The sequence below is a fragment of the Amblyraja radiata genome, chromosome 18 (genome assembly GCF_010909765.2).
Source record: "Amblyraja radiata isolate CabotCenter1 chromosome 18, sAmbRad1.1.pri, whole genome shotgun sequence".
In the NCBI taxonomy this organism is placed as follows: domain Eukaryota; kingdom Metazoa; phylum Chordata; class Chondrichthyes; order Rajiformes; family Rajidae; genus Amblyraja; species Amblyraja radiata.
In genome coordinates, this window is record NC_045973.1 from 9,178,811 (window position 1) to 9,203,948 (window position 25,138).

The 25,138-nt window shown below is 44.1% G+C and overlaps 1 protein-coding gene across 2 annotated transcripts in view; it reads right to left on the bottom strand.

Moving 5' to 3' along the window:
- Window positions 1-3,517: 3,517 nt before the first annotated feature.
- The window catches only part of tafa4 (TAFA chemokine like family member 4), a 136,473-nt gene continuing 114,852 nt past the window's right edge, over window positions 3,518-25,138 (bottom strand). For both annotated transcript variants that reach the window (XM_033036677.1, XM_033036676.1), the window contains one exon: window positions 3,518-4,088. In XM_033036677.1, coding sequence (XP_032892568.1) covers window positions 3,946-4,088 — 143 coding nt within the window. In that variant the 3' untranslated portion in view covers window positions 3,518-3,945. The remainder of the gene's footprint in view (window positions 4,089-25,138) is intronic.

Below are 25,138 nucleotides of genomic sequence, written 5' to 3' on the forward strand. Positions count from 1 at the left end.
ATTTTTCTAATCTGAAGGGAAGCTGTGTTGTGATCAAGGACTCTTCACCTAAGGTAAGTAGTGTTTCCATGCTACCCTTCAGCTTCTAAATAATACAAGTCAGTCACAACTCACGAGAGTATCACACTGGAACATTATGGTGCGGTTATTTTTTCAGCACTTTAAAAATGAAGCATTTTGCGTTGAGACAGCAGAACGGTCTTTCCTTATTTCACCACTGAATAATCCTCTTCGAATGGAGACTGCCCTCTCTGCTGCTCACGGCAGGAATAAAGCATGGCTTGTAGTGTAATTTCCAAAACACGTTAATTACTTCTGATGCAATGCCTCACTTTTATCAATGAGATACACTGTATGGGTTTAATTTTTGCACTTTACTTATGCCGTCGCAGCTTGTCACGGTATATTACACGGAGCACGTTGTTGATCAGCATTGACATAAACTCATCTCAATAGCAGAAAAGGGTATGTCATATGGAATGACGTGAATTCGAACCACTCAACTATCGGGGGCCCCATAGCAGAAGCATCCATGTCATGGGGCTGGAAACTGAGCTAATTCTGCCACCACCGTCATCTATTGCGACAAGTGATGGCTCCCACTGATTGTCGCCAGAAGCTTGCGTCCTTTTCAGCGCAGACGATGACAGCGAGGTCAACGTTGGTAACAAGATGGGACACGCAAAGAAGAAGAACTATCGTGTGGCACGGTGGCGCAGTGGTAGAGTCTTACAGCGCCAGTGATCTGGGTTCGATCCTGACTGCGGGTGCTGTCTGTGCAGAGGGTTGTACGTTCTCCCCTGTGACCGCGTGGGTTTTCTCCGGGAGCTCCGGTTTCCTCCCACACTCCAAAGACATGCAGGTTTGTAGGTTAATTGGCTTGGTAAAATTGTAAATGGTCCCTAGTGTGTTGGATAGTGTTAGTGTGCGGGGATCGCTGGTCGGTGCGGAATGGGCGGGCCGAAGGGCCTGTTTCCGCGCTGTATCTCTAAACTAAACTAAAAAAGCATCTCAGGAGCAAACATGCGTCACAGCTGCAAAGCCTCAGAGTGCAAACACGGAGTTGTATTTGCTATTTGTAAACTCAGTTATGGCTTCCGATCACACTCTGGCATTGTCTCGGCCGATTCATAAAAGCAGGTGTTCTCATGAATTCCATATGCAGGGGTAAGCATTGCTTCAAGCTACTTCGAAAGAGAGAGTCTATTTGTTGGTGTGAAGACGAAACAGTGCAGCAGTTCGCTTGCAGTGCCATTAAGAAGGGTCAACAGAATTCACAGATGGCCTTAATTTCCGAGTGGCACTTGTTTTTATTATCGGAAGAAGATGCCAAGTCATGTTCCAATTTTGAAAGAAGCAGCTGGGATTGCCGATGCCCCTGAACGAATGGAAATGACCTTCAGGCGGGGAGAAAGCTTATTGACGCCCATTCCAACACTAATAAAGAACTGAAAAGAGTGGATTCGCTGGTTGAAGAATTTACTGATTCTCAAACTCTGCAAAATATTGGCAATGCAAACTAAAGGCAAGTTGCAAGCTCCTTTTTGGAATTTCACAGTTGCGGGTGGCACAATGGCGCAGCGGTAGAGTTGCTGCCTTACAGCGCCAAAGACCCGATTACAACCCTGACCACGGGTGCTGTCTGTACGGAGTTTGTATGTTCTCCCCGTGGCCACGTGGGTTTTCCCCGGGATCTTCACTTTCCTCCCACACTCCAAAGACGTACAGGTTTGTAGGTTAATTGGCTTTGGCAAAAATTGCAAATTGTCCCTCGTGTGTAGGATAGTGTTAGTGTACGGGGATCGCTGGTTAGTAGACAAGACTTGAGGGGCCAAATGGCCTAATTCTGCTCCTATAACCTATAAACCTTTGACCCATTTGAGATCCCCCAGCATTTTGTGTTTGGTTCTTTACAAGGCATAATGAGTCATCTCCACAACCATTAGGGCAAGAATTCCTGGAACACCTTCCAACTTTCAAAAGATAGATGAGGAAATGTTCACCTTCCAGCACTAAACAATACAAATATTAATTTGAAGACACTTTAATCCAAGGAAGAGGCCCCAGAAATGTTAACACCGTCTGTCTTTCCACAGATGCTGCCTGACCTGCTGTGTGTTTCCACCATTCTCTGTTCTTCAGATTTCCAACATTTGCAATCTTTTGATTTTTAATGTGCTATAGAAAATGACTGAGAATTTGTTTTAAGGATTATTTTTTTCTACCATCTGTGGATCAGCTATATCCAATTGAGCTCAAGTGCATCGTGGGTGCATTTGCAAAGGTCCATAGAAAACATAGAAAATAGGTGTTAGAGTGGGCCATTCGGCACTTGGATCCAGCACCCCCATTCAATATGATCATGACTGATCATCCAAAATCAGTACCCCGTTCCTGCTTGCTCCCCATATCCCTTGATTCCATTAGCCGAAAGAGCTATATCTAACTCTCTCTTGAATACATCCATTTTCAAGTTGACAAGTTATAGAGTCATAGTCATACAGAGTGGAAACAGGCCCTTCAGCCCAACTTCCCCACACTTCTACAGTAGTCCCACTTGCCTGTGTTTGGCCCATATCCCTCTAAACCTGTCCTAACCATGTACCTGTCTAATTGCTTCTTAAACGTTGCAATAGTCCCTGCCTCAGCTACCTCCTCCGGCAGCTCGTTCCATACACCCACCGCTCCTTGTGTGAAAAGGTCAACCCTCAGACCTTCTTTCCCCTTCACCTTAAACCTATGTCCTCTGTTCTCGATTCACCTACTCTGGGCAAGAGACTCTGTGCGTCTACCCGATCTATTCTTCCTGTGGTTTTATACACCTCTTGGTCGGTTTCAAGATTTGGTCAGCTGTTTTAAAGGATGCCAGTCACTATTTATTATAATTTTACATAGAAGTTTGTTTATTTGTCATTTTTTCATTTATAACATACAATGGAACTACTGTCATTTCTTATTTGCCCAGTGAAATATTCCATCATTATTCCATGACAGAATAACCATTCTAAAATCAATGTATATAAAGATATTGTAACATATAGTTTTCTTTCCCTGCCATAGAATAATGTAATATATGGCAAATAAGTTAGGCCAACAGAATTAGCACAGATGACCAAAGGCTCTATCATGAGGACCAAAGAAGGTTAAGAAATCCTAAAATTAACACAAACTTGACAATGATGCATGTAATAACAGATTTATTCTTAGACTAAGTTCATTTTTCATTTTAGCATTATACTTACTGTTCAACAATTGCTGACTAAAGCCTAAAGAGTCATACAGTCATAGAGTGATGCAGTATGGAAACAGGCCCTTCAGCCCAACTTGCCCACACCGGCCAACATGTCCCAGCTACACTAGGACCACTTGCCTGCAATTGGCCCATATCCCTCTAAACCTGTCCTATACACGTGCCTGTCTAATTGCTTCTTTAATGCTACGATACTACCTGCCTCAACTATCTCCTCAGGCAGCTCGTTCCATACACCCACCGCCCTTTGCATGAAAAAGCTACCCCTTAGATTCCTATAAAATGTTTCCCTCTTCACCTTAAACCTATGACCTCTGGCTCTCGATTCTGCCACTCTGGCAGGAGTCTCGATGCATCCACCCGATCTATTCCTCTCATGATTTTAAACACTGTATAAATGTTCTAATTAAAGGTATCTCTGCAAACTCTCCAAATTCTATATTGTTTTCTTACTACTGTTTTACCGATGCTCGCATGTGCACCTCTTGTTTCCCAGCTGTTTTTATGGGCAATATTATAAATGAATCTGTATGAACTATTTATGGTGTTCAAATATAACTGTGAACATTCCTGCTATTTTGGGCAAACGGAAGATGATGGCTTTGGTTGTTTTTGTTTCAGCGATTCGACAGAAGATTAGGGTAAACTGTTTCACTTCTTGCCACTCAGGGATTAGTATTGGATAAGGCGTGCTGTTAGTTCTGTTTACTTGCCTTCGTGGTTTTAACCTTGTTGCCACTGCTGCAGGACCATCCGGAGAAGTCTGGGAGAACCTTGCATTCCTCACCCTCTAGGCAGGGATTCATGTGGCACCACCACTTCTGCATCACTATAGAGGCTGGAAAAGTATGGAGAGAAAACGATTCCAGATTAGGAAGAGAGTCATAGAGTTCTACAGTGTGGAAACAGGCCCTCCAGCCCAACCTGCCCGGATCTATTCTTCCTGTGGTTTTGTTCATGTCCCATCTACGCTGTTTTTTTGTTTTGTTTTAGAGATACAGCGCGGAAACAGACTCTTCGGCAGATCGAGACCGCACCGACCAGCAATCCCTACACTAACACTATCCTACACACCCCACACCCTTGGGACAATTTACACTTAAGGGCCTGTCTCCTCTTGCAGATTTTTTCGGCGACGGCCGGCATCCTTGACTGATGTATCAGGTCACCGAAAAATACGCGGGCTTGATGCGGCGGCGTGACGCGGACGATGACGTATGACGTGGCGGTGATGCGGCGTGATGACGTATCACACGACGGTGATGCAGCGTGATGACACATAACGCGCGGTGCTTTTTCAAGTGTCGCAACATTTTTTTGTCGCCGCTGGATTTCGAAATGTTCAAAATCTTTTGGCGACACTGATATGACACCGGCAGTTGCCGAAAAAAATCGCCAAGTGGGACAGGCCCTTTATACCAAGACAATCAACCTACAAAGCTGTACGTCTTTGGAGAGCGGGAGGAAACCGAAGATCTCGGAGAAAACCCACGCAGCCACGGGGCGAACGTGCAAACTCCATACAAACTGCACACCTGGTTGGGATCGAACACCGGTCTCTGGCGCTGCAAGCGCTGTAAGGCAGCAACTCTACCGCTGCGCTACCATGCCGCCCCGAAGAACAGTCTCGACCCAAAACGTCACACATTCCTTCTCTCCAGAGATGTTGCTAGTCTTGCCGAGTTACTCCAGCATTTTGTATCTATCTTCGGTGTTATCCAGCATCTGCAGTTCTTTCCTACACTAGTCTGACTTCCTGCATTTGTCCCTTACCTCTCAACAACTGTCCTATCCATGTACCTGTCTAACTGTTTCTTAAACGTTGCGATAGTCCCTAACTCAACTACCTCCTCCGGCAGCTCGATCCATACACCCACCACCCTTTGTGTGAAAAAGTTACCCCTCGAGTATTCATTAAATCTTTCTCCCTTCACCTTAAACCTACGCCCTCTGGATCATGATTCCCCCTACTCTGGGCAAGAGACTCTGTGCATCCACCCGATCTATTCCTCCCATGATTTTATACACCTTTATAAGATCAGTGAACTTTGATTAACAAATGTCCCTGTTGGACACACAATTGTAAAAGAGAAAAGAAACTATTTAGCTTTTATTATTGCAGTTGTGCAAAGAAACTCAAACAAAGGAGCCATTAAGAACAGTTTGCTTCATTGTCTGCCTGTTAAGGTCAATTTGGTTTTATGGCTGAGTTTTGAGCTCTATTTACTAGCCTTATGGTTCCAACCAAAGGTAACGAGCCATGAATATAAATGAAATTACTCGAGTTTCAATGGTTTCTTCATTAACACTGTAGTGGATTAACTATTTACCATTGAAGTTAGGGGCGGAACGGTGGCGCAGCAGTAGAGTTACTGCCTTGCAGCGCCAGAGACCCGGATTTGATCCTGACTACGGGTGCTCTCTGAACAGACTTTGTACATTCACCCCATGACCTGCATGGGTTTTCTCCGAGATCTTCGGTACGGAGTCATAGTGATACAGTGTGGAAACAGGCCCTTCAGCCCAACTCGCCCACACCGGCCAACAATGTCCCAGCTACACTAGTCCCACTTGCCTGCGCTTGGTCCATATCTCTCCAAAACTTGTCCTATCCATGTACCTGTCTAACTGTTTCTTAAACAATGGGATAGTCCCAGCCTCAACTACCTCCTCTGGCAGCTTGTTCCATACACCCACCACTCCTTGTATGAACATTTTACCCCTGGATTCCTATTAATTTTTTTCTCCTTCATTTTGAACCTATGTCCTCTGATCCTCGATTCCCTACTCTGGTCAAAAGACTCTGTGCATCTACCCAATCTATTCCTCTCATGATTTTGTATACATCTATAAGATCTCCCCTCATTCTCCTACGCTCCATGGAATAGAGACCCAGCCTGCTCAACCTCTCCCTATAGCTCACACCCACTAGTCCAGGCAACATCCTCGTAAATCTTTTCTGAACCCTTTCCAGCTTTACAATATCTTTCCTATAACATGGTGCCCAGAACTGAACACAATATTCTAAATGCGCTCACCAATGTCTTATACAACTGCAACATGACCTCCCAACTTCTATACTCAATACTCTGACTGATGAAGACCAAAGTGCCAAAAGCATTTTTGACCACCTTATCTACCTGCGATTCGACCTTCAAGGAACCATGCACCTGTACTCCTAGATCCCTCTGCTCTACAACACTACCCAGAGACCTAACATTTACTGCCCAGGTCCTGCCCTTGTTTGATGTCCCAAAATGCAACACCTCACACTTCTCTGTATTAAATTCCATCAACCGTTCCTCCGCCCACTTGGTCAATCGATCCAGATCCTGTTGCAATCGTTCACAACTATCTTCACTATCTGCAAAACCACTAACTTTTGTATCATCAGCAAACTTGCTAATTTTGCCCTTTATGTTCTCATCCAAACCATTGATGTAGATGACAAATAATTAAGGGCCCAGCACCGAACCCCGAGGCACACCACTAGTCACAGGGCATCCAGTCTGAGAAGCAACCTTCCACCATTACCCTCTGCTTCCTTCCATGGAGCCAATTTGCTATCCATGCAGCTGTCTCTCCTTGGATCCCATGCGATCTAACCTTCCAGAGCAGCCTACCATGCGGAACCTTGCGAACGCCTTACTGAATGAAGTCCATGTACACAACATCTACAGCTCTGCCCTCATCAAACCTTTTTGGTCACGTCTTCAAAAAAATCAATAAGATTTGTGAGACACAACCTCCCACATCCAAAACCCTGCTGACTATCCCTAATCAGCCCTTGATGATCCAAATGCCTGCATATCCTATCCCTCAGAATACTCTCTTGTAACTTATCAACTACAGATGTTAAGCTCACCAGCCTATAATTCCCAGCATTTTCCCTGCAGCCTTTCTTGAAAAGAGGCACAACATTTGCCACTCTCCAGTCTTCCGGCACCTCTCCTGTATTTAAGGACGACTCGTAAATTTCAACGAGGGCTCCCGCAATTTCCTTTCTAGTTTCCCACAATTTCCCCGGATATATTCCCACACTCCAAAGACTTACAGGTTTGTAGGTTCATTGGCTTGGTATAAATGTGTGTAGGATAGTGTTAATGTGCGGGGATTGCTGGTCAGTGTGGATTTGGTGGGATGAAGGGTCTGTTTCCACATTGTATCGCTAAACTAAATTAAACTAAAATGTTCATGGATTGAACGTAAAGGTCTTTCATTTTTAATTCTGTTTCCCTCTCATGTTTCATTGCGAGTTTCACTGAAGCTGCGGCCAAGAAAGCAAACCAAGATTATCACTTCCTCAGAAGGCCAGGGAAGTTGAGCTCCTGTGACTCTTACCAACTTCTACAGATTCACCATAGAAAGAATGCAGTGGATGCATTGCAGCTTCGTTTGGCAACACCTCTGCTCAGGAGCACAATTGCAGAGAGTTGAGGATATAGCCCAGTCCATCAGAAAAACAAAAACCTCCCCAGGATCAACTCCATCCACATATCACACTGCCTTGGAAAAACAGCCAACATAATCAAGGGCCATTTACAATCCAGTAATTCCCTTTCTCCTCTCTTCTGTCAGGCAGAAGATACAAGAGAATCAGGAACACTTTCTTCCCTGCTGTTAGCTGACCATTGAATATCCTCTCACAAACTAAGGGTGTAGTCCCGATACCCGATCTTCCAACCAGCCTCATTACAACCCTTGCACTTTTTCATATCTGCACTTTCTCTGTAGCTGTATCACTTTAATGCTGTGACACTATACTCTGGTATTTTTTTACTTTGCACTGCCTTGTATAGCAGCAAACAAAAGCAGCTGTATCTCTGTGCACGTGACAATAATAAATCAATACCAACCCCTTCACAACATCTTATCTCTGCGGCAACTTCCTTCAGTTTTGAAGCCAAGGACTCCCAACTCCAGGACGTACAACCAAACAACAAGAAGTTTTTTTTTAAATCTCCCACAAGGGAAAAACACTGCTTTCATTTCCCACCCCCAGTAGTGACGAAGGTTGGAGGAATTTAGTCAATATGTTCACACTGTCAGTCAAGCACCTGAGATGAGGAATTACAAGATGTCCACATGGACAGCTTGAGAGGAGGGAACTTCACAAAGTAGTACAAGCTCTGATGAAAGCAGAAATTCAGGAGACGCAAGGAACAGCGGCTGCTGGAATCTCGAGCAAAACACAGAGTGCTGGGGTAGCTCAGAAGGTCAGGCAGCATCTGTGGAGGTAGTGGGTAGGCGGTGCTAGAGTTGCTGCCTCACAGCGCTTTCAGCGCCAGAGAGCCAGGTTCGATCCTGGCTACGGGTGCCGCCTGTATAGACATTACACGTTCTCCCTGTGACCGCGTGGGTTTTCTCCAAGATCTTCGGATTCCTCCAACACTCCAAAGACGTACAGGTTTGTTGGCTTGGTATGTACTGGTAAAATAACAATTATCCCCAATGCAGGATAGGTTATATGTGCAGTGGTCGCTGGTCAGTGCAGACTCGGTGGGCCGAAGAGCCTGTTTCCGTGCTGTATCTTTAAACTACACTTAAAACCAAAAGACATTTCAGGTCGGGATCCTCTACAGTCTAATTGTAGTTGGGGGAACAAAGCTGGAAAAGAGATGGACGTATCCCCTTGTTATTACCTTTTCCACAACCAACAATAGACCATTGTGGGCTCCACCTTACCTTGATCATCGGTGCTGGCTCTAATTCGTTCTTCTCATACCTTCCACTCATTTGTTCTTTGTACCTTTTCATACCTCCAGTTTCCCTCTCCCCTGACTCTCAGTCTGAAGAAGGGTCATGATCCGAAACGTCACCTATCATTTTCTCCAGAGATGCTGCCTGACCCGCTGAGTTATTCCAGCATTTTGTGTCTATCAGGGGCGGAACAAAGCCTAGTGAGTGAGAGGTGGATAAAGGCAAGGGAGGTTTGTTTGGAAGATGGGTGGATAAAGTCTAGAAATGAAAGAGAGACACAAGGTTGATGAAAGTGGGACAAGTGTATCTGGGACGTTGGCCGATGTGGGCAAGTTGGGCTGAAGGGCCTGTTTCCACACTGTATCACTCTATGACTCTACAAATATTTCTGAAAATTATGTTGAAAATAAATTTTAAAAATGATATATTTGTTTTTGATAATTGGCCAAATAAATTGCCCCTAATGTGTGGTGGAATTTGCAGGGTGCTGATACAATTACGAAAAGAATTAAAAAAATAGGATTAATGGAGTGTTATTGTTGATGGTCGGTGTGGACTTGGTGGGCCAAAGGGCCTGTTACCATGCGGTAGAAGAATCAATCAGAAAGTAACATAATACCTGTTGCCTTAGTAGTTCTGTTTAGTTTAGTTTGGGAATACAGCACGGAAACAGGCCCTTCGGCCCACTGACTGCCGACTGGCAATCCTGGTACTAGCACTATACTGCACACTAGGGACAATTGACAATTTTTACCTAAGCCAATTAACCTACAAACCTGTACGTCTTTGGAGTGTGGGAGGAAACCAGAGCACCCGGGGAAAACGTACATGGTCACGGGGTGAAGGTACAAAACTCCGTACAAGTAGTACCCGTAGTCATGATCAAACCCGGGTCTCTGGTGCTGTGATACTAAAATATTTGTCTAGAATAATGCCAAACCTAGGTGGCAAAACTAATACTGGACCCCATTAAATTTCATTAGATTTCACATCTATACATTAATTAAGCAAACTTTGAATAATGGCACAAATAGCCACTATTAGTCACTGGAGGAACTTAATGGGTCAGGCAACATCTAGGGACTGTATTCCACTGTGCAATATTGTCATAGAGTCATAGCAATAGAGACAAGCTATGCAGTTGGGTGAAGGGATTTCAATGCTGGAGGTAATAATGGGTGTCCATTGATGTCTTCCAAAACCACAGGATATCATTCAAAACATTTTCCTCCATTTCCATTGTAACATTAGAGCGCCTACGGGTGCTGTCTGTACGGAGTTTGTACGTTCTCCCCGTGACCACATGCGTTTTCTCCAGGCGCTCCGGTTTCCTCCCACGCTCCAAGGGCGTGCACGTCTGTAGGTCGGTTGGCTTCCGTAAATTGTTAATTGTCCCCAATGTGTAGCACGGTGCTAGTCTACGGGGTGATCGCTGGTCGGCGCGGGCACTTTGTTAATCCTCAATAAAGAAGTTACTCCTTGGGCATCATTTAAAATGTTTTAATATTCGGGCATGCTCAAGAATGGCGGAGGAAAAAGCAAGCATTTGCATTTAATGCCAAAGGTACAGTGAAAATATAAATTGAGAACTGCAAATTGCGGTCAGAAGCACACGATCTACATTAAAAATAACAACCCATACTTCTGATGTAAATACCATCTGGTTTCCAAGCAGGCAAAATTATTTTCTCTATCAGCGCACCTTAGAAGTTAGGGGCAAAAGGGATCGATTATCAGAAAGAAAAAGGCTCATTAACTATTGTTATTTTAATAACCTTGTTTCCTGCCTGCTGCAAATTCGTGTTTGAAGATACATAGTAGATTCCCCAGGAGAAAACCTGCTACAAGCTAACAAGCTCGTTCACTGAAAAGTGTGAAATGCCAGCACTCTGGATCCACGTAGAAACAAACAAGTAGAAACACCCCTCTTTTTATTCTACGAGGCAGAAAATGAATAGTTCTGCAGTAAACACAAGCATTTGACTTTAAGCTATCCTGAATAAGAACTAACTTGGGAAACTCAACATCAAATGACAAAATATGTGTTACAACTAAAAGGTGAGGAGACGTCAAGAAAATGCCTCCAGGTTTTCATAATTTTATCATTACGGGAAGATTATTTCTGCAGGTCATTTTAAATATAGAAAAGTCTTTTGAAACTTACATATTCAGCAGATCGTTACTTCCAGCTGTTGCAGGGTGGTATTATAAATGCAGTCATGATTTAGTGGTTCACTTCTTCTAATGATTCAGACAGTCTCAACATTATCCCAGTTAAAGTTTAGTGCCATAAAATTTGTCTCTGTACATGTTCACAAGTTATAGGAGTAGAGTTAGGCCATTCGGCCCACCGATTCTACTCCGCCATTCAATCATGGCTCATCTCTGCCCCCGAACCCCATTTTCCTGCCTTCTCCCCATATCCATTGACACCCGTACTAATCAAGAATTTGTTTATCTCTGCCTTAAAAAGTATCCACTGACTTGTTAAAGTCAGATTTAAGACATCCTCAAATATCTTTCTGAGCTGCTCCACGTTTCTGGCTGAGTGTTTGCCCCCCTTCTACATGAGATGATCTGTGCAATGTTAGGAGGGATGTCCATATAAAAGGATCAACAAGATGTTTTGTTTATTGACTCATGCTCAATGTATGGTTCCGGTAATAGACACAAAGTGTTGGAGTAACTCAGCGGGTCAGGCAGCAACTCTGGAGAAAAGGATGGGTGATGTTTTGGGTCAGGACCCTTCTTCAGGCTGAAAATTGGGTGTTGAATTGATTCCAAAATGGCATACAGCGTGCGGGCAATTGCAATGTTAACCATTTAGGATACTGCATCAAGATGGACATTGTACAAAGCATGTACTGTGAACACCCATCAGCAGGAAGGAGGGTGAAGAGAATCATGAAGCATGTTCAATGGTCGTTTGATGTCAATGTTCTCATTTGGTTCACACTTAACCTTCCTACAGTGAGCCTTATCTTCACAGCAGGAAACCCCACCAGCACTTTCAAAAGAGACCATCAACTTCCAAGTATTGCTAATTGATTTCCATTATCTGCTGCCATGATTCTGCAGGCTCTTGGGACTTTCTAGTGTTATTTTAAAATTGTTAAGCTCCACATGTGCCGAAGGACCGAGTCTTATGTAAAGTCTTCCGTGCAAATCAATATCGTTCCCCAGCTGTGGGGAGACCGAGTAGGCATCCTCTCGTCATGTGGAGTGCGACTGGTGGGAAATAAGTGGAGGGCTGACAAATGGGGCGGTACAGTGGCTCAGCGGTAGACGTGCAACCTTACAGCGCAAGACACCCTGACTACGGGCGCTGGCTCTTCAGAGTTTGTGCGTTCTCCCTGAGGCTGCATGGTTTACCTCCGGGTGCTCCGGTCCGTATCGCCCTCCTCCCAAAGACGTGCAGGATTGTAGGTTAATTGGCTTCTGTAAACTGTCCCTAGTGCGCGTAGGATAGAAGTAGTGTACGGGGTGATCGGATGGACAACGTGGTCTCCGTGGGCCGAAGAGCCTGTTTCCATGCTGTATCTCTAAACTAAACTAATGAATAAAACTGGCTGTTCTCTGCTATTTTTTGATCGATGGTCGGCTAGGACTTGTTGGGCCAAAGGGCCTGTCTCCATGTGGTATCACTAAACTAAGTTAAACTGAACAATGTAGGAGAAGCTGCTCGAGATTAGTTTAGTTTATTAGTTTACAGATACAGCGTGGAAACAGGCCCTTCGGCCCACTGAGTCCGCACCGACCTGCGATCCCCGCAAACTAACACTATCCTTCACACACACACATTAGGGACAATTTACATTTTTGCACCAAGCCAATCAACCTACGAACCTGCACGTGTTTGGAGTGTGAGAAGAAAACCGAAGATCTCAGAGAAAACCTACACAGGTCACAGGGGGAACGTACAAACTCCGTACAGACAGCACCTGAGTCAGGATCGAACCCGGATCTCTGGCGCTGTAAGGCAGTAGCTCTGCCATTGTGTCACCATGCGCCCTGTAAAATGGAGAAGGGGGAGAAGAAGGATGAGGATGAGGAGAGGCACAAGGGCTCTGAGTGGGAAGTAATTTCCACCCAAGGTGCTCAGGAAGCGACTCTGCTTCCTGGATCTCAATGAGGAATGGTTGATCACCTTTGGAGCTCCACACAACCTCTCCCACCTAGTCCACCTTCTGCCCGCATGCCTATTGTGTTTAAATGAAGATTTATCACATTCTGCCACACACCAATAAATCTTTCTCCTCAAGTTCATTGTTACTGAGCTCATTAAAGTTCCTTCTTCGCTCTTCCCTTCCTCCCACATTCAAAGGGTGTTTAAAGCATAAGCGGACTATCATGTTGCTTAATTGCTTGATGTATCTCCTGTGTTTCCTGCTTACTCTTCATCTTGTGTGTTGACTTGGATCAAAGGAGTGAATATTAGCCGCACTTCCATTGTTCTGTATTTTTAATGATATATGGAGAAGGGAAAAATTATAATAATATTAACTCAAGATATAATATGAAGTAAAGCCGTAGCCAGCACTAGGCTGGAATAAGTATTGGTCTTTCATCTGAAAGTAACCTTTCTCAGTAATATAGCACTCAGAATTAAAGAATGTTCCTTTAGGAAGGAGATGAGAAGGAATTTCTTTAGTCAGAGGGTGGTGAATCTGAGGAGTTCACTGCCACAGAAAGCTGTGGGGGCCAAGCCAGTGGATATTTTTAAGGCAGGGATAGATAGATTCTTGATTGGTACAGGTATCAGGGGTTATGGGGAGAAGGTAGGAGAATAGGGTTTGGAGGGAGAGATAGATCAGCCATGATTGAATGGCAGAGTAGGCTTGATGGGCCAAATGGCCTAATTCTGCTCCTATCACTTATGAGCATAAGTATCTATGGGGCGAGGCAAGGCAGAAGACAACATAATGCAGCTGGAAGTGAGACAAGAGTCAAGAGTGTGTATGAAGGAACTGCAGATGCTGGTTTAAATCAAATATAGACACAACATTCTGGAATAACTCAGTCTGACGAAGGGTCTCAACCTGAAACGTCACCCATTCCTTCTCTCCAGAGATGCTGCCTGTCCTGCTGAGCTACTCTGGCATTTCGTGTCTATATTCAAGGGTCAAGAGTGTTTTATTGCTAAATGTCCCAAAACAGAACAATGAATGATCTTGTGTCAGAAGGAACTGAAGATGCTGGTTTGCACCAAAGATAGGCACAAAATGCTGGAGTAACTCAGCGGGTCAAGCAGCATCTGTGGAGAAAAGGAATATGCGACGTTTCGGGTCAAGACACTTCTTCAGACTGAGAGTCAGGGGAGAGAGAGTCTAGAGATATGAAAAGATAGAAAGAACAAATGAATGAAAGGTATGAAATGAATGATCTTGACTTGGTCAAGCTCACACAGGATGGCAAACTTGTAAATAATCGACTTTCGGCCATTGCAATGCTAAGCGGAAAACCCTGCTCATAACAAAGAACCAAGTGAGTGCCTAAACTGAATGTGTCGGTTTTGAATATCTGACATTAAGCTGCAGAAACTTGCCCTCCTGAATTTTGAAGCCAAGCCAGGTTGAAGGGTTCAATGAAACATAGAAACATAGAAACATAGAAAATAGGTGCAGGAGTAGGCCATTCGGCCCTTCGTGCCTGCACCGCCATTCAATGTGATCATGACTGATCATCCAACTCAGTATCCTGTACCTGTCTTCTCTCCATACCCCTTGATCCCTTTAGCCACAAGGGCCACATCTAACTCCCTTAAATATAGCCAATGAATTGGCCTCAACTACCTTCTGTGGTAGAGAATTCCAGAGATTCACCACTCTCTGTGTGAAGGCAGAGAGAAATGAATGAATATGAATGAATTAATCAATATTGGCTAAGTATTCACATACAAGGAATTTGCCTTGGTGCTCTGCCCGCAAGTGACAACATGACATAAAGAGAGGATAGAATATGAAACATAACCTAACAATGTCTTCAAATGAGAGTTGTTAGCAAATATATATGGAAAAACAGAGTAGAGTCTGTCCACTCCCCATGGAGTTCAAGGAACCGGTTGAAAACTACCCATTTTATTCATTTGAAGAACTTAACCAAGTTATATTCATGACACAAGCCCACCATATCTATTGAACTTCTCCAACAAGAGAAAGTCCAACTAAATTCTCTTAGCATTCAGCAGCATTACTATCATCAAAGGTTCCCATTATCAACATCCCGAAGTCCAATATCGATCCAAAATGTAACTATAACAGCCATATAAATAGCAAGGCCACATGTTGCATGACTCATGCCTTAGCTTACGGCAACCTTACTATCTAACTGGCACATCAGGAATATGATGGATACCCTCAATTTTCCTGCATGAATGTCACTCCAACACAAATAATGAACCTTGATCTCAAGGACCATTGACATCCCCTCCATTGTCCGAGACATTCAATCCCTTTGCTGAAACGCGTTAGGGCTTCTTTGTCAGCAACTTCAAATTCCATGGCGACTTAAAATGAAGTTCGACATGTCACCAATAAATGTCACCAATTTCTACAGGTGCGCCGCAGAAAGCATTTTATTGGAATGCATCACAGCTCTATCTATGACCGCGTGAATTGTGGACCCAGCGCAGACCCACCTCCCTTTCATTGACTCCATCTACACTTCAAGCTGCCTCGGCAAGGCCACCAGCATAATCAAGGACGAGTCTCAACCCGGGCACTCCCTCTTCTCCCCTCTCCCATCAGGCACGAGTTACAGAAGTTTGAAAAAACACACCTCCTGATTCAGAGAGAGTTTCTTCCCACCTGTTATCAGGCAACTGAACCATCCTATCAACAGCTAGAGAGAGGTCCTGGGCTACCATTTACCTCATTGGAGACCCTTGGATTATCTTGAATCGTACTTTACTGGACTTGCCCTAAACATTTTTCTGTGTAAAAATGTCTTACCCCACACATCTCCTTTAAAAGTTGTTGCTCTCACCTTAAAGCTGTGCCCACTAGTATTTGATATGTCCATCTAGACTACATTTTTTATATGTACAAAAGTGTAGGAAGTTCAGGTGAGGGCCAAATGTGCAATTAAACTCGGCATTCCAGAGTTGTTGGCATTCTGTTGTGCTGCTGCAAGTATGAATGTCATTGTTCTATCTGGGACCTATGACAATAAAACATTCTTGACACTCCTGACCAAGCTGTGTTGATCCGCTGTACATTCTGTGAAGGTAAGTACTCTCTGCCCATCACACATTCATTTGCAATGAGCACAGTTGCTGCACTTACAATGTTGGCCCCTTCAGTCTCTGCACTATATTACAGTCATGGAGTGATACAGTGTGGAAACAGGCCCTTCAGCCCAACTTGCCCACACTTGCTGAAGAGCCAACATGTCCCAGCTACTCTAGTTCCACCTGCCCTCGATTGGTCCATATCCCTCCAAACCTGTCCTATCCATGTATGAACCTGTATAACTGTTTCTTAAATGTTGGGATAGTCCCAGTCTCAACTACCTCCACTGGCAGCTTGTTCCATACCCCCACCACCCTTTGTGTGAAAAAGCTACCCCTCAAATTCCTATTAAATCTTTTCCCCTTCACCTTAAACCTATGTCCTCTGTTCCTCGATTCACCTGGTCTGGGCAAGAGACTCTGTGCATCTACCCAATCTATTCCTCTCATGATTTTATGCACCTTTTATACACATATTAATGAAGTGATGAATGTCAAGCTGCCAATTTATACAAGAAAAATGAGAGAGAGGGAAACGAAACATCAAGCCAGTTAGGTTGACGTCGATGGAAGGGAAAATGTTAGCATCTATTATTAAGGAAGGACTAATAGAGCACATAGAATGTAATAAATGGATTGGTTAGAGTCAACATAGATTTATGAATGTGTAATCATGTTTGACAAATCTGTTGGAATTTTTGAGGTTGTCACTGATAGAATGAATGATGGGATATGAGATGCAGTGTGTTTAGGGTTTGTGGTGGTGGGGGAGGGGGGGGGATGCTGATCCTGGATAAGATGCAGATTATAACTTAACCTGCTAGATTGAAATAGTTGAGGAAGTTGGCTCACAAGTTATCAAGGGTAGTCGGTGTGGCGTGGTGCGGCGTGGCGCAGAGTGGCGTGCTGTGTTGTGCTGCGCAGTGTAGTGTAGTGCAGCAGTGGAGTGTATTAGTGTAGTGTAGTTGTGTAGTGTAGTTGTGTAGTGTAGTGTAGTGTGGTTTGTAGTGTGGCATCGTGCAGCAGTGGAGTGTATTAGTGTAGTGCATAGTGTAGTAGTGATCCGAGCCGGTCGTGGGCGACGGGGGTGATCGGCAGCTGCTCCGGTAAAACAAACACGTGGGAATCCGGACTTTAAACATGATGAAATGGTGCCCAACATGGGGCAGCGCTGGCACTAAATGCAAAATTTATTTCACTGTGTAATATTTAATTGTGTATATGACCATAAATATACATTGAACCATTGAACCATTGAGGGGATGAGATCTGGAACTTTATATGCAAGGAACTGCATTAACCAAGCTAATACTCAGCACACAGATTATGATCAATGGTTCAATTAAAAAGCTCCACATAGTGTCAAGACACAACCTTAATATGTCCTCATCAGACCTTTTGGATCTATTTCACTCTCTCTGACTATAAAGATCCATGTTATTTGCACGCATATCAGCAGTAACTATATTTCAAATAAAGTAATTCATTGGCAATAAAGTACTTTAAGGTACTCTGAAGTCATGTAAATACAAATATTCTGTTGACTCCTAACTGCGATACATTCTATATGTACGGATCGATGTTTATCAAGGCCGAGGTAGAGTGGATGTGGAGAGAATGTTTCCAGGTGTAGGAGAGTCCAGGACCAGAGGGCATGGCCTCAGAATAAAAAGATGTACCTTTAGAATGGAGATGAAGAGGAATTGTTTTTAGCCTAGAGGGTAGCTTAAAGGGCCTGTCCCACTATACGAGCTAATTCAAGAGATCTCCCGAGTTTCCCCTGATTCGAACTCGGAGAATTATGGTAATAGCCGCTCGTAGGTACTCAGGGCTCTCGTGGACATTTTTCAACATGTTGAAAAATCTTCACGGGTCTTCACGAGCTTACCGCGTTTCCCGAGTACCTGCCGTTAGCGTTACGAGCCGCTAAGAGACGTCCCGAGCTCCGACGTACCCGCTACGGCCATTCTACGTGCTTACCACGAGTTTGATTTTTTTTTAAACCTGGGAGAGCTCTTGAATTACCTCGTGCAGTGGGACAGTCCCTTTAGAATGGAGATGAGGAGGAATTTCTTTAGCCAGAATTCATTGCCACAGACGGCTGTGGAGGCCGTTAATGTTTTTTTTAATGCAGAGATTGATTAGGAAGGAAGAAGGCAGGAGAATGGGGTTGAGAGGAGAAAATAGATCAGCCATGATTGAATGGTAGAGCAGACTCGATGGACCGAATAGTCCATCGATGTCTTATGTACTTACAGCTGGAATTCTGTATATAATTTTCATTTAAAGTACTCACTTTTTGAATGCTATGAGACAATGATAAATAAATCAAATTTGGCAAAATAATCAAATGTTTAGGACTTCCAGAAATGTTGCTTTGAAGCATGAGATGGAGCAGTTAATAGAAAGGTATCTCTAAACTAAAATAAAACTAAATGACCAAAAAGTCTGCATCTAATTGAATGGTAAAAGAGAGCAGTGATATTTTGTATTAATTATGAAGAAATGATCAAATAGGAGCAAGTCTTGAGCCAATAATGCGACAATTAATTCTTATGTACCTTAAAGTATTCCAATTTAGCTCATTAAATTATTATTTTTCAGTAAATGCTACTAAGCAATTTAAAATTGCTGCCAGGCCCCGAGGTCCTAAGCTATAGGAAGAGATTTACAGAGCGGGTTGGTGGCCAAGTGGTAGAGTTGCTGCCTTACAGCACCACTCGGGTTCGACCCTGACCACGGGTGCTGTCTGTACAGAGTTTGTACGTTCTCCCCGTGTCCTGCGTGCATTTTCTCTGGGATTCTCCGGATTCCTCCCACACTCCAAAGAGGTACAGGTTTGTAAGTTCATTGGCATGATAGTGTTGATATGCCAGGTCGCTGGTCAATGCCGTTTCCATGCTGTATCTCTAAACTAAACTAAAATTGGGCAAGGTACTACTTTATTCCTTGGAGTGCAGGAGGTCGATGGGTAATCTCATGGAGGCGTATGAAATAATGCAGAGAATTTTACCCTGTGTAGGGGAATCAAGAATCAGAAATTTAAGGTAAGAGAGGAGAGATGTAACAGGGGCAACTTTTTCACAAGGAAGGCATATGGAATGAGCTGCCAGAGGAGATAGCTGTGGCAGGTATTATACAGTAAGAACGTATAATAGACACTTGGACAGGTACATGGAGAGGACAGGTGGAGCGGGAGATGGGCAAAATGTGGGTAAAAGGGGCGAGCTTAGATGGGGCATCCTGGTCAACATGGACAAGTTGGGATGAAAGGCCTGTTTCCGTGAAGTATAACTGTGACCCCATGACTATAAATGTAACTATAATATTAGGCAATAGGCAATAGACAATAGGTGCAGGAGTAGGCCATTCGGCCCTTCGAGCCAGCACCGCCAATCAGTGTGATCATGGCTGATCATCCCCAATCAGTGCCCCGTTCCTGCCTTCTCTCCATATCCCCTGACTACGCTATCTTTAAGAGCCCTATCTAGCTCTCTCTTGAAAGTATCTCTTGAAGCAAATGTTGACCACATCTTCAAAGTTTCTCACCGTGTGCCCCAGTACATGTGACAATAATAAACTAATATCAATATACTCTGGATTTGTTGGGAACTTTTTTTCTCCACTTGCCCACAGAGAATGGGGGGAACCTCCCTCCACAACCACTGCAGTGCTTCTTTTGAGGGTCCTCACACAGTTCTAGACACAAAAAGCTGGAGTAACTCAGCGGGACAGGCAGCATCTCTGGAGAGAAGGAATGGGTGACGTTTCGGGTCGAGACCCTTTGTCTTTTGCGTCTATCTTCGGTTTAAACCAGCATCTGCAGTTCCTTCCTGCTCACACAATGCTGCCGGGGTGGGCTGTCAGCTTTTGACACAATGTCATGGATGAGACACATATAATTCACGGTGACAGTGATGTACGGGTTGGATCAAACACCCAGGTGGTGATGCATCCTTGTCCTTCCAGTTACGGCTGTAGATTTACGGGGTGATATCAAAGTAGACTTGGCCATTGAATGCATTGTATTCTGTGGGTCCTACACAGCGCAGTGGGGAGGGATGGGAAATTCAGTACCATGGACAGAGCCTGAGTGCAACAAGTTACTTTGTCCAGAAGATAGACACAAAATGCCGGAGTAACTCAGCGGGACAGGCAGCATCACTGGAGAGAAGGAATGGGTGACGTTTCAGGTCGAGACCCTTCTTCAGACTAGTCAGGGGAAAGGGAAACGAGAGATATAGCTACTTTGTCCTACTTGGTTTGATGGTTTGCTTTGTTTTCACATGAAATCAATATTCATACCACTGGGCTGTAAGCTGCCCAAGCGAATTGGAGAGAAGGCAGGTACAGGATACTGAGTTGGATGATCAGCCATGATCATATTGAATGGCGGTGGTTTAGTTTAGTTTAGTTTAGTTTAGTTTAGGTTAGGTTAGGTTAGGTTAGGTTAGTTTAGAGATACAGCATGGAAACAGTCCATTCAAAGCATTTCACTGCATCTAGGTACATGTGACAATAGAGTATCACAGAATTATTTCTGTATTGAAACATCAGCCCACCGAGTCCACACCGACCATCAATCACCTGTTTACCCACTCGGTTCTACACACTCCCGACACACCACAGGCAATTTGCAGAGGCCAATTAACCTAGTACAAACCCGCATGTCCTTGGGATGTGGGATTAAAGCACCCGGAGGAAACTCGAGTGGTCACGGGGAAGAACGTGCAAACTCCACACAGACAGGCAGAACCTGAAATCAGGATTGAGCCCAGGTCTCCGGCGCTGTGAGGCAGCGGCTCCACCAGCCTCACCACCGTGGCGTCGAGCTTCTTCTGCCTGGCTGGAGTTTAATCCACACAGGGACGCAGAGAGGGTTGCATCACATTCCTGGCATGCCGTGCCGACATGAAAAGACTTTGGGGAGTCAGGAGCAGAGTCTCACGCTGTCGAATACTCAGCCTCCATCCTTCACTTGCAGCCATAATAACGATCTGCCTGTTGCCGGGCAGATGTCCAGCCAGGGGATTAATCAGCCCCAGCTAGTTTCGACTGGTGCATGCCATTCAAAAGATTGCAACCGATGGGCATGCACTAATGAGAAAAACAGTGCGTCTGGATCTGGTTCAAAGCTTGTGTCATGGTAATGAGGTGGAAGAACACATTTTATGGTGTGACCTGCACTGGATTAAATAAAGGTAGGTTAATGGAACATCTTGATTCCAGTGCACGTTTTCCAGCTCGATCCAATTTCTCCACCGTTTCTCAGTTCTGTGCTGAAGTGCCAACCAGCATAATATACATCAAACCTTAGGGGAAAGCTGGAATACAGATTTTTGACTCCAAAGTGAAAGGTACAATCATTAATATAAAGTTGCCAATTTGTTGATAGCAGTAAAAATGAATTGCGGGATTTGGATTTCAATTTTATTCGACTCACATGGTATTTAACGGCACAGACAGCTGGTAACTATCAACAGACCTTTAAGCACTGATCGATCCATTATATTCCTGTTTTTAACCCAGTCAACGTGTGCCAAACAGAATACTACTACAGAAACTCAATCTATTGCTTAAAACTAATTTGCCTAAATTACTTAAAATGTAAATCAATGCCAAACGTAGACTGGGCGTTCGTTTCGCTGAACACCTTCACTCAGTCTGTTTGAACCTACCTGATCTCCCTGTTGCTAAACACTTTAATTCTCCTTCCCATTCCCACACAGACCATTCTATCCTAGGTCTCCTCCATTGTCAGAGTGAGGCTAGATGCAAATTGGAGGAAGAGCATCTCATATTTCATAGAAACATAGAAACATAGAAAATAGGTGCAGGAGTAGGCCATTCGGCCCTTTGAGCCAGCACCGCCGTTCAATATGATCATGGCTGATCATCCAACTCCTGTACCTGCCTTCTCTCCATTTTGCTTGGGCAGCTTACAGCCCAGTGGTATGAATATTGATTTCTGTAACTTCAAGTAAACCCGGCATTCCCTCCATCTCTATCCCTCCCCCACGCACCAGCTTCTTGTTTTCACCCAACAAACAGCTAACAATGTCCTGTTTCCTTTATCATTGTTACTTTTGTGCATATCTTTCATTCAGTGTTCTTTATCTCCCCACGTCATCGTGTATATCTCTCGTTTCCCATTCCGTCTGAAGAAGGGTCTCGACCCGAAACGTCACCCATTCCTTCTCCCCAGAGATACTGCCAGTCCCGCTGAGTTACTGCAGGTTTTTGTGTCTATGTCCTTACAAAAGTTCAATTTCGCTTCCGGCACATTTGTTCTATTTGTTATGAATGGGTTTTAAGTTAGAGAGAAGCAGCGTGGAAACGCGACCTTCGGCCCACCAAGTCCGCGCCGACCAGCGATCACCCCGTACACCAGCACTATCCTACACACACTCGGGACAAGTTACAATTTTTACCAAAGCTCATTAACCTACAAACCTTTACGTCTTTAGGATGTGGGAGGAAACTGAAGCACCCGGAAGATACCCATGCGGTCACGGGGAGAACGTACAAACTCCGCATTGACAGCATCCGTAGTCAGGATCGAACCCGGCTCTCTGGCGCAGTAAGGCAGCAATTCTACCTCTGCGCCTGTAAGGTAGCAACTCTGCCACTGAGCCACCGGGTTTCAGTTGGCTTTCAGCTGTGAAGGAGAAATTTTGCTGTTACAGCCAGGTATTTGAGCAGGCTCTAGAGAACAACAAAACCTGATCTTAAAAACAGACATAAAGTGCAGGAGTAGTAATTCAGTGGGTCAAGCAGCACTTCTGGTGTCATTTCAGATCAGGGCTCTTCTTCAGACTTTATCTGAGTCTTGGTTACTTTGGCAAAATGTATTAATTAAGTCTGAAGAAGGGTCTTAACCTGAAACATCACCTATTCCTTTTCCCCGGAGATGCTGCCTGACCCGCTGAGTTACTCCAGCATCTTCAGTTCCTTCCTACACTATCAATGAAGTCGTTGTATAAATGTTGGTCTAGTAATAACTTAAATAGTTTGGCAATTCCAACAGTGTCAGTGCAATAATTTTACACATTTGTTGCGACTTAAGGGCCTGTCCCACGAGTTCAGCCAAGAGCTCTCCCGAGTTAAAAAAAAATCTAACTCCTGGTGCCTCATCACGAGTGTATTTTTACTCTTGGAAATTTTTCACACTGCTGAAAAAACTTCACGAGTTTCCGCGTTTCCGGAGCACCTGCCGTTAGCATTACGAGCCGCTACGAGACATCCACAAGCTCCGACGTACCTGCTACGTACATTCTACGTACTTACCATGAGTTTGGGTTTTTTTTTTAACTCGGGAGAGCTCTTGGGTGAACTCGCATCATGGGACAGGCCCTAAATGAGTGGGAGAGTTTTTGTTATATTACTTTAGCTGTTGTCCAACTGTTTGGTCATTAAGGATTGGATTAAGCTCAAGTTATAACCTCTAGTGCAAGATAAAGTCCAGTAAAGTCTGATTAAAGATAGTCCGAGGATCTCCAATGGGATGGATGGAAGTTCAGGACCACGCTCTGGTTGGTGAGGGGATGGTTCATCTGCCTGATAACAGCTGGGAAAGTGTTTGATGGAGAGAAGCAACTGCAAGGACTTTTATTTGTTAATCTATGATCTTTTAATTGTTTGAATTAATGTTTTAAATAGTTTAGTTTTTAAATGTTCTTGTTCTGAATGTTTTCCAGAACTTATTAAAACTATCTAAACTTTTTAATGATTTTTGTTGTTAATGTTGGAACTCAGATATTTTCAAACACAGATTTTGGCCAGATATAAGCACACAGTGCCATGGTTTTATGTACCAAATGCATTCGCATTTTTAAAAATCAGTCGTATTGGACAAGGGGAACATGTCAAGAGCTGCATGGGGATTGCAATTCCCCTCATGCATTTGACATGTTAATGCATCTTTAGTTTAGGCAAACACAAAAAGCTGGAGTAACTCAGAGGGTCAGGCAGCATATCTGGAGAAGAGGAATAGGTGATGGTTTGGGTCAAGACCCTTCTCAGTTTAGTTTAGTTAGTGTCACGTGTACCTAGGTGCAGTGAAAAGCTTTTGTGTTGTGTGATATCAAGTCAGCGGAAAGACTACACTTGATTACAATCAAGCCTTCCACAGTGTACAGTTACAGGATAATTAAGACTCGGGCATGCATAGTAGTGACTCATGACATGTAAACATGTCAAGCTACGATTTGCTCTGTCATCAATTACTGAGATGATCTCTCAGTACATGATCTCTCAAGTACATGATCTCTCAAATATTTGCTGACATACCCACCAATCTTTCAACACCAGTCTACCATCAATCCAATAATCCCATGTCCATCTAAACCCAGAGCCCTCCAGGTCTGATTGTTACCTTTGTGACAAACTGACGCCAATTACCGATATAGTTCGTACATTCTCCCTGTGACCACGTGGGTTTTCTCCAGGTGCTCCGGTTTCCTCCCGCATTCCAAAGACGTACAGGTTTGGAGGTTAATTGGCCTCAGTAAATCGTCCCTAGTGTGTAGGATAGAACTAGTGTATGGGTGATGGTTGTTTGCCAGGGACTCGATGGGCCAAAAGGCCTGTTTTCTCACTGTATCTCTCAGTTAAACTAAATTATTTATCCATGTGAATATATTTATATTATGGTATATGGACACACTTATCTGTTTTGTAGTAAATGCCTACTATGTAGAGCTACTGCCTCACAGTGCCAGGGACACGGGTTCGATCCTGACTATGGGTGCTGCCCGTACAGAAAATTGCATATTCTCCCTGTGAGCGTGACTGCGTGGGCTTTCTCCGGGAAGCTCCGGTTTACTCCCACACTCCAAAGATGTACAGGTTTGTAGGCTAATTGGCTTGGCATAATTGCAAATTGTCCCTATGTGTGTGTGTGTGTGTGTAGGACAGTGTTGGTGTGGGGGGATTGCTGGTCGGTGCGGATTCAGTGGGCT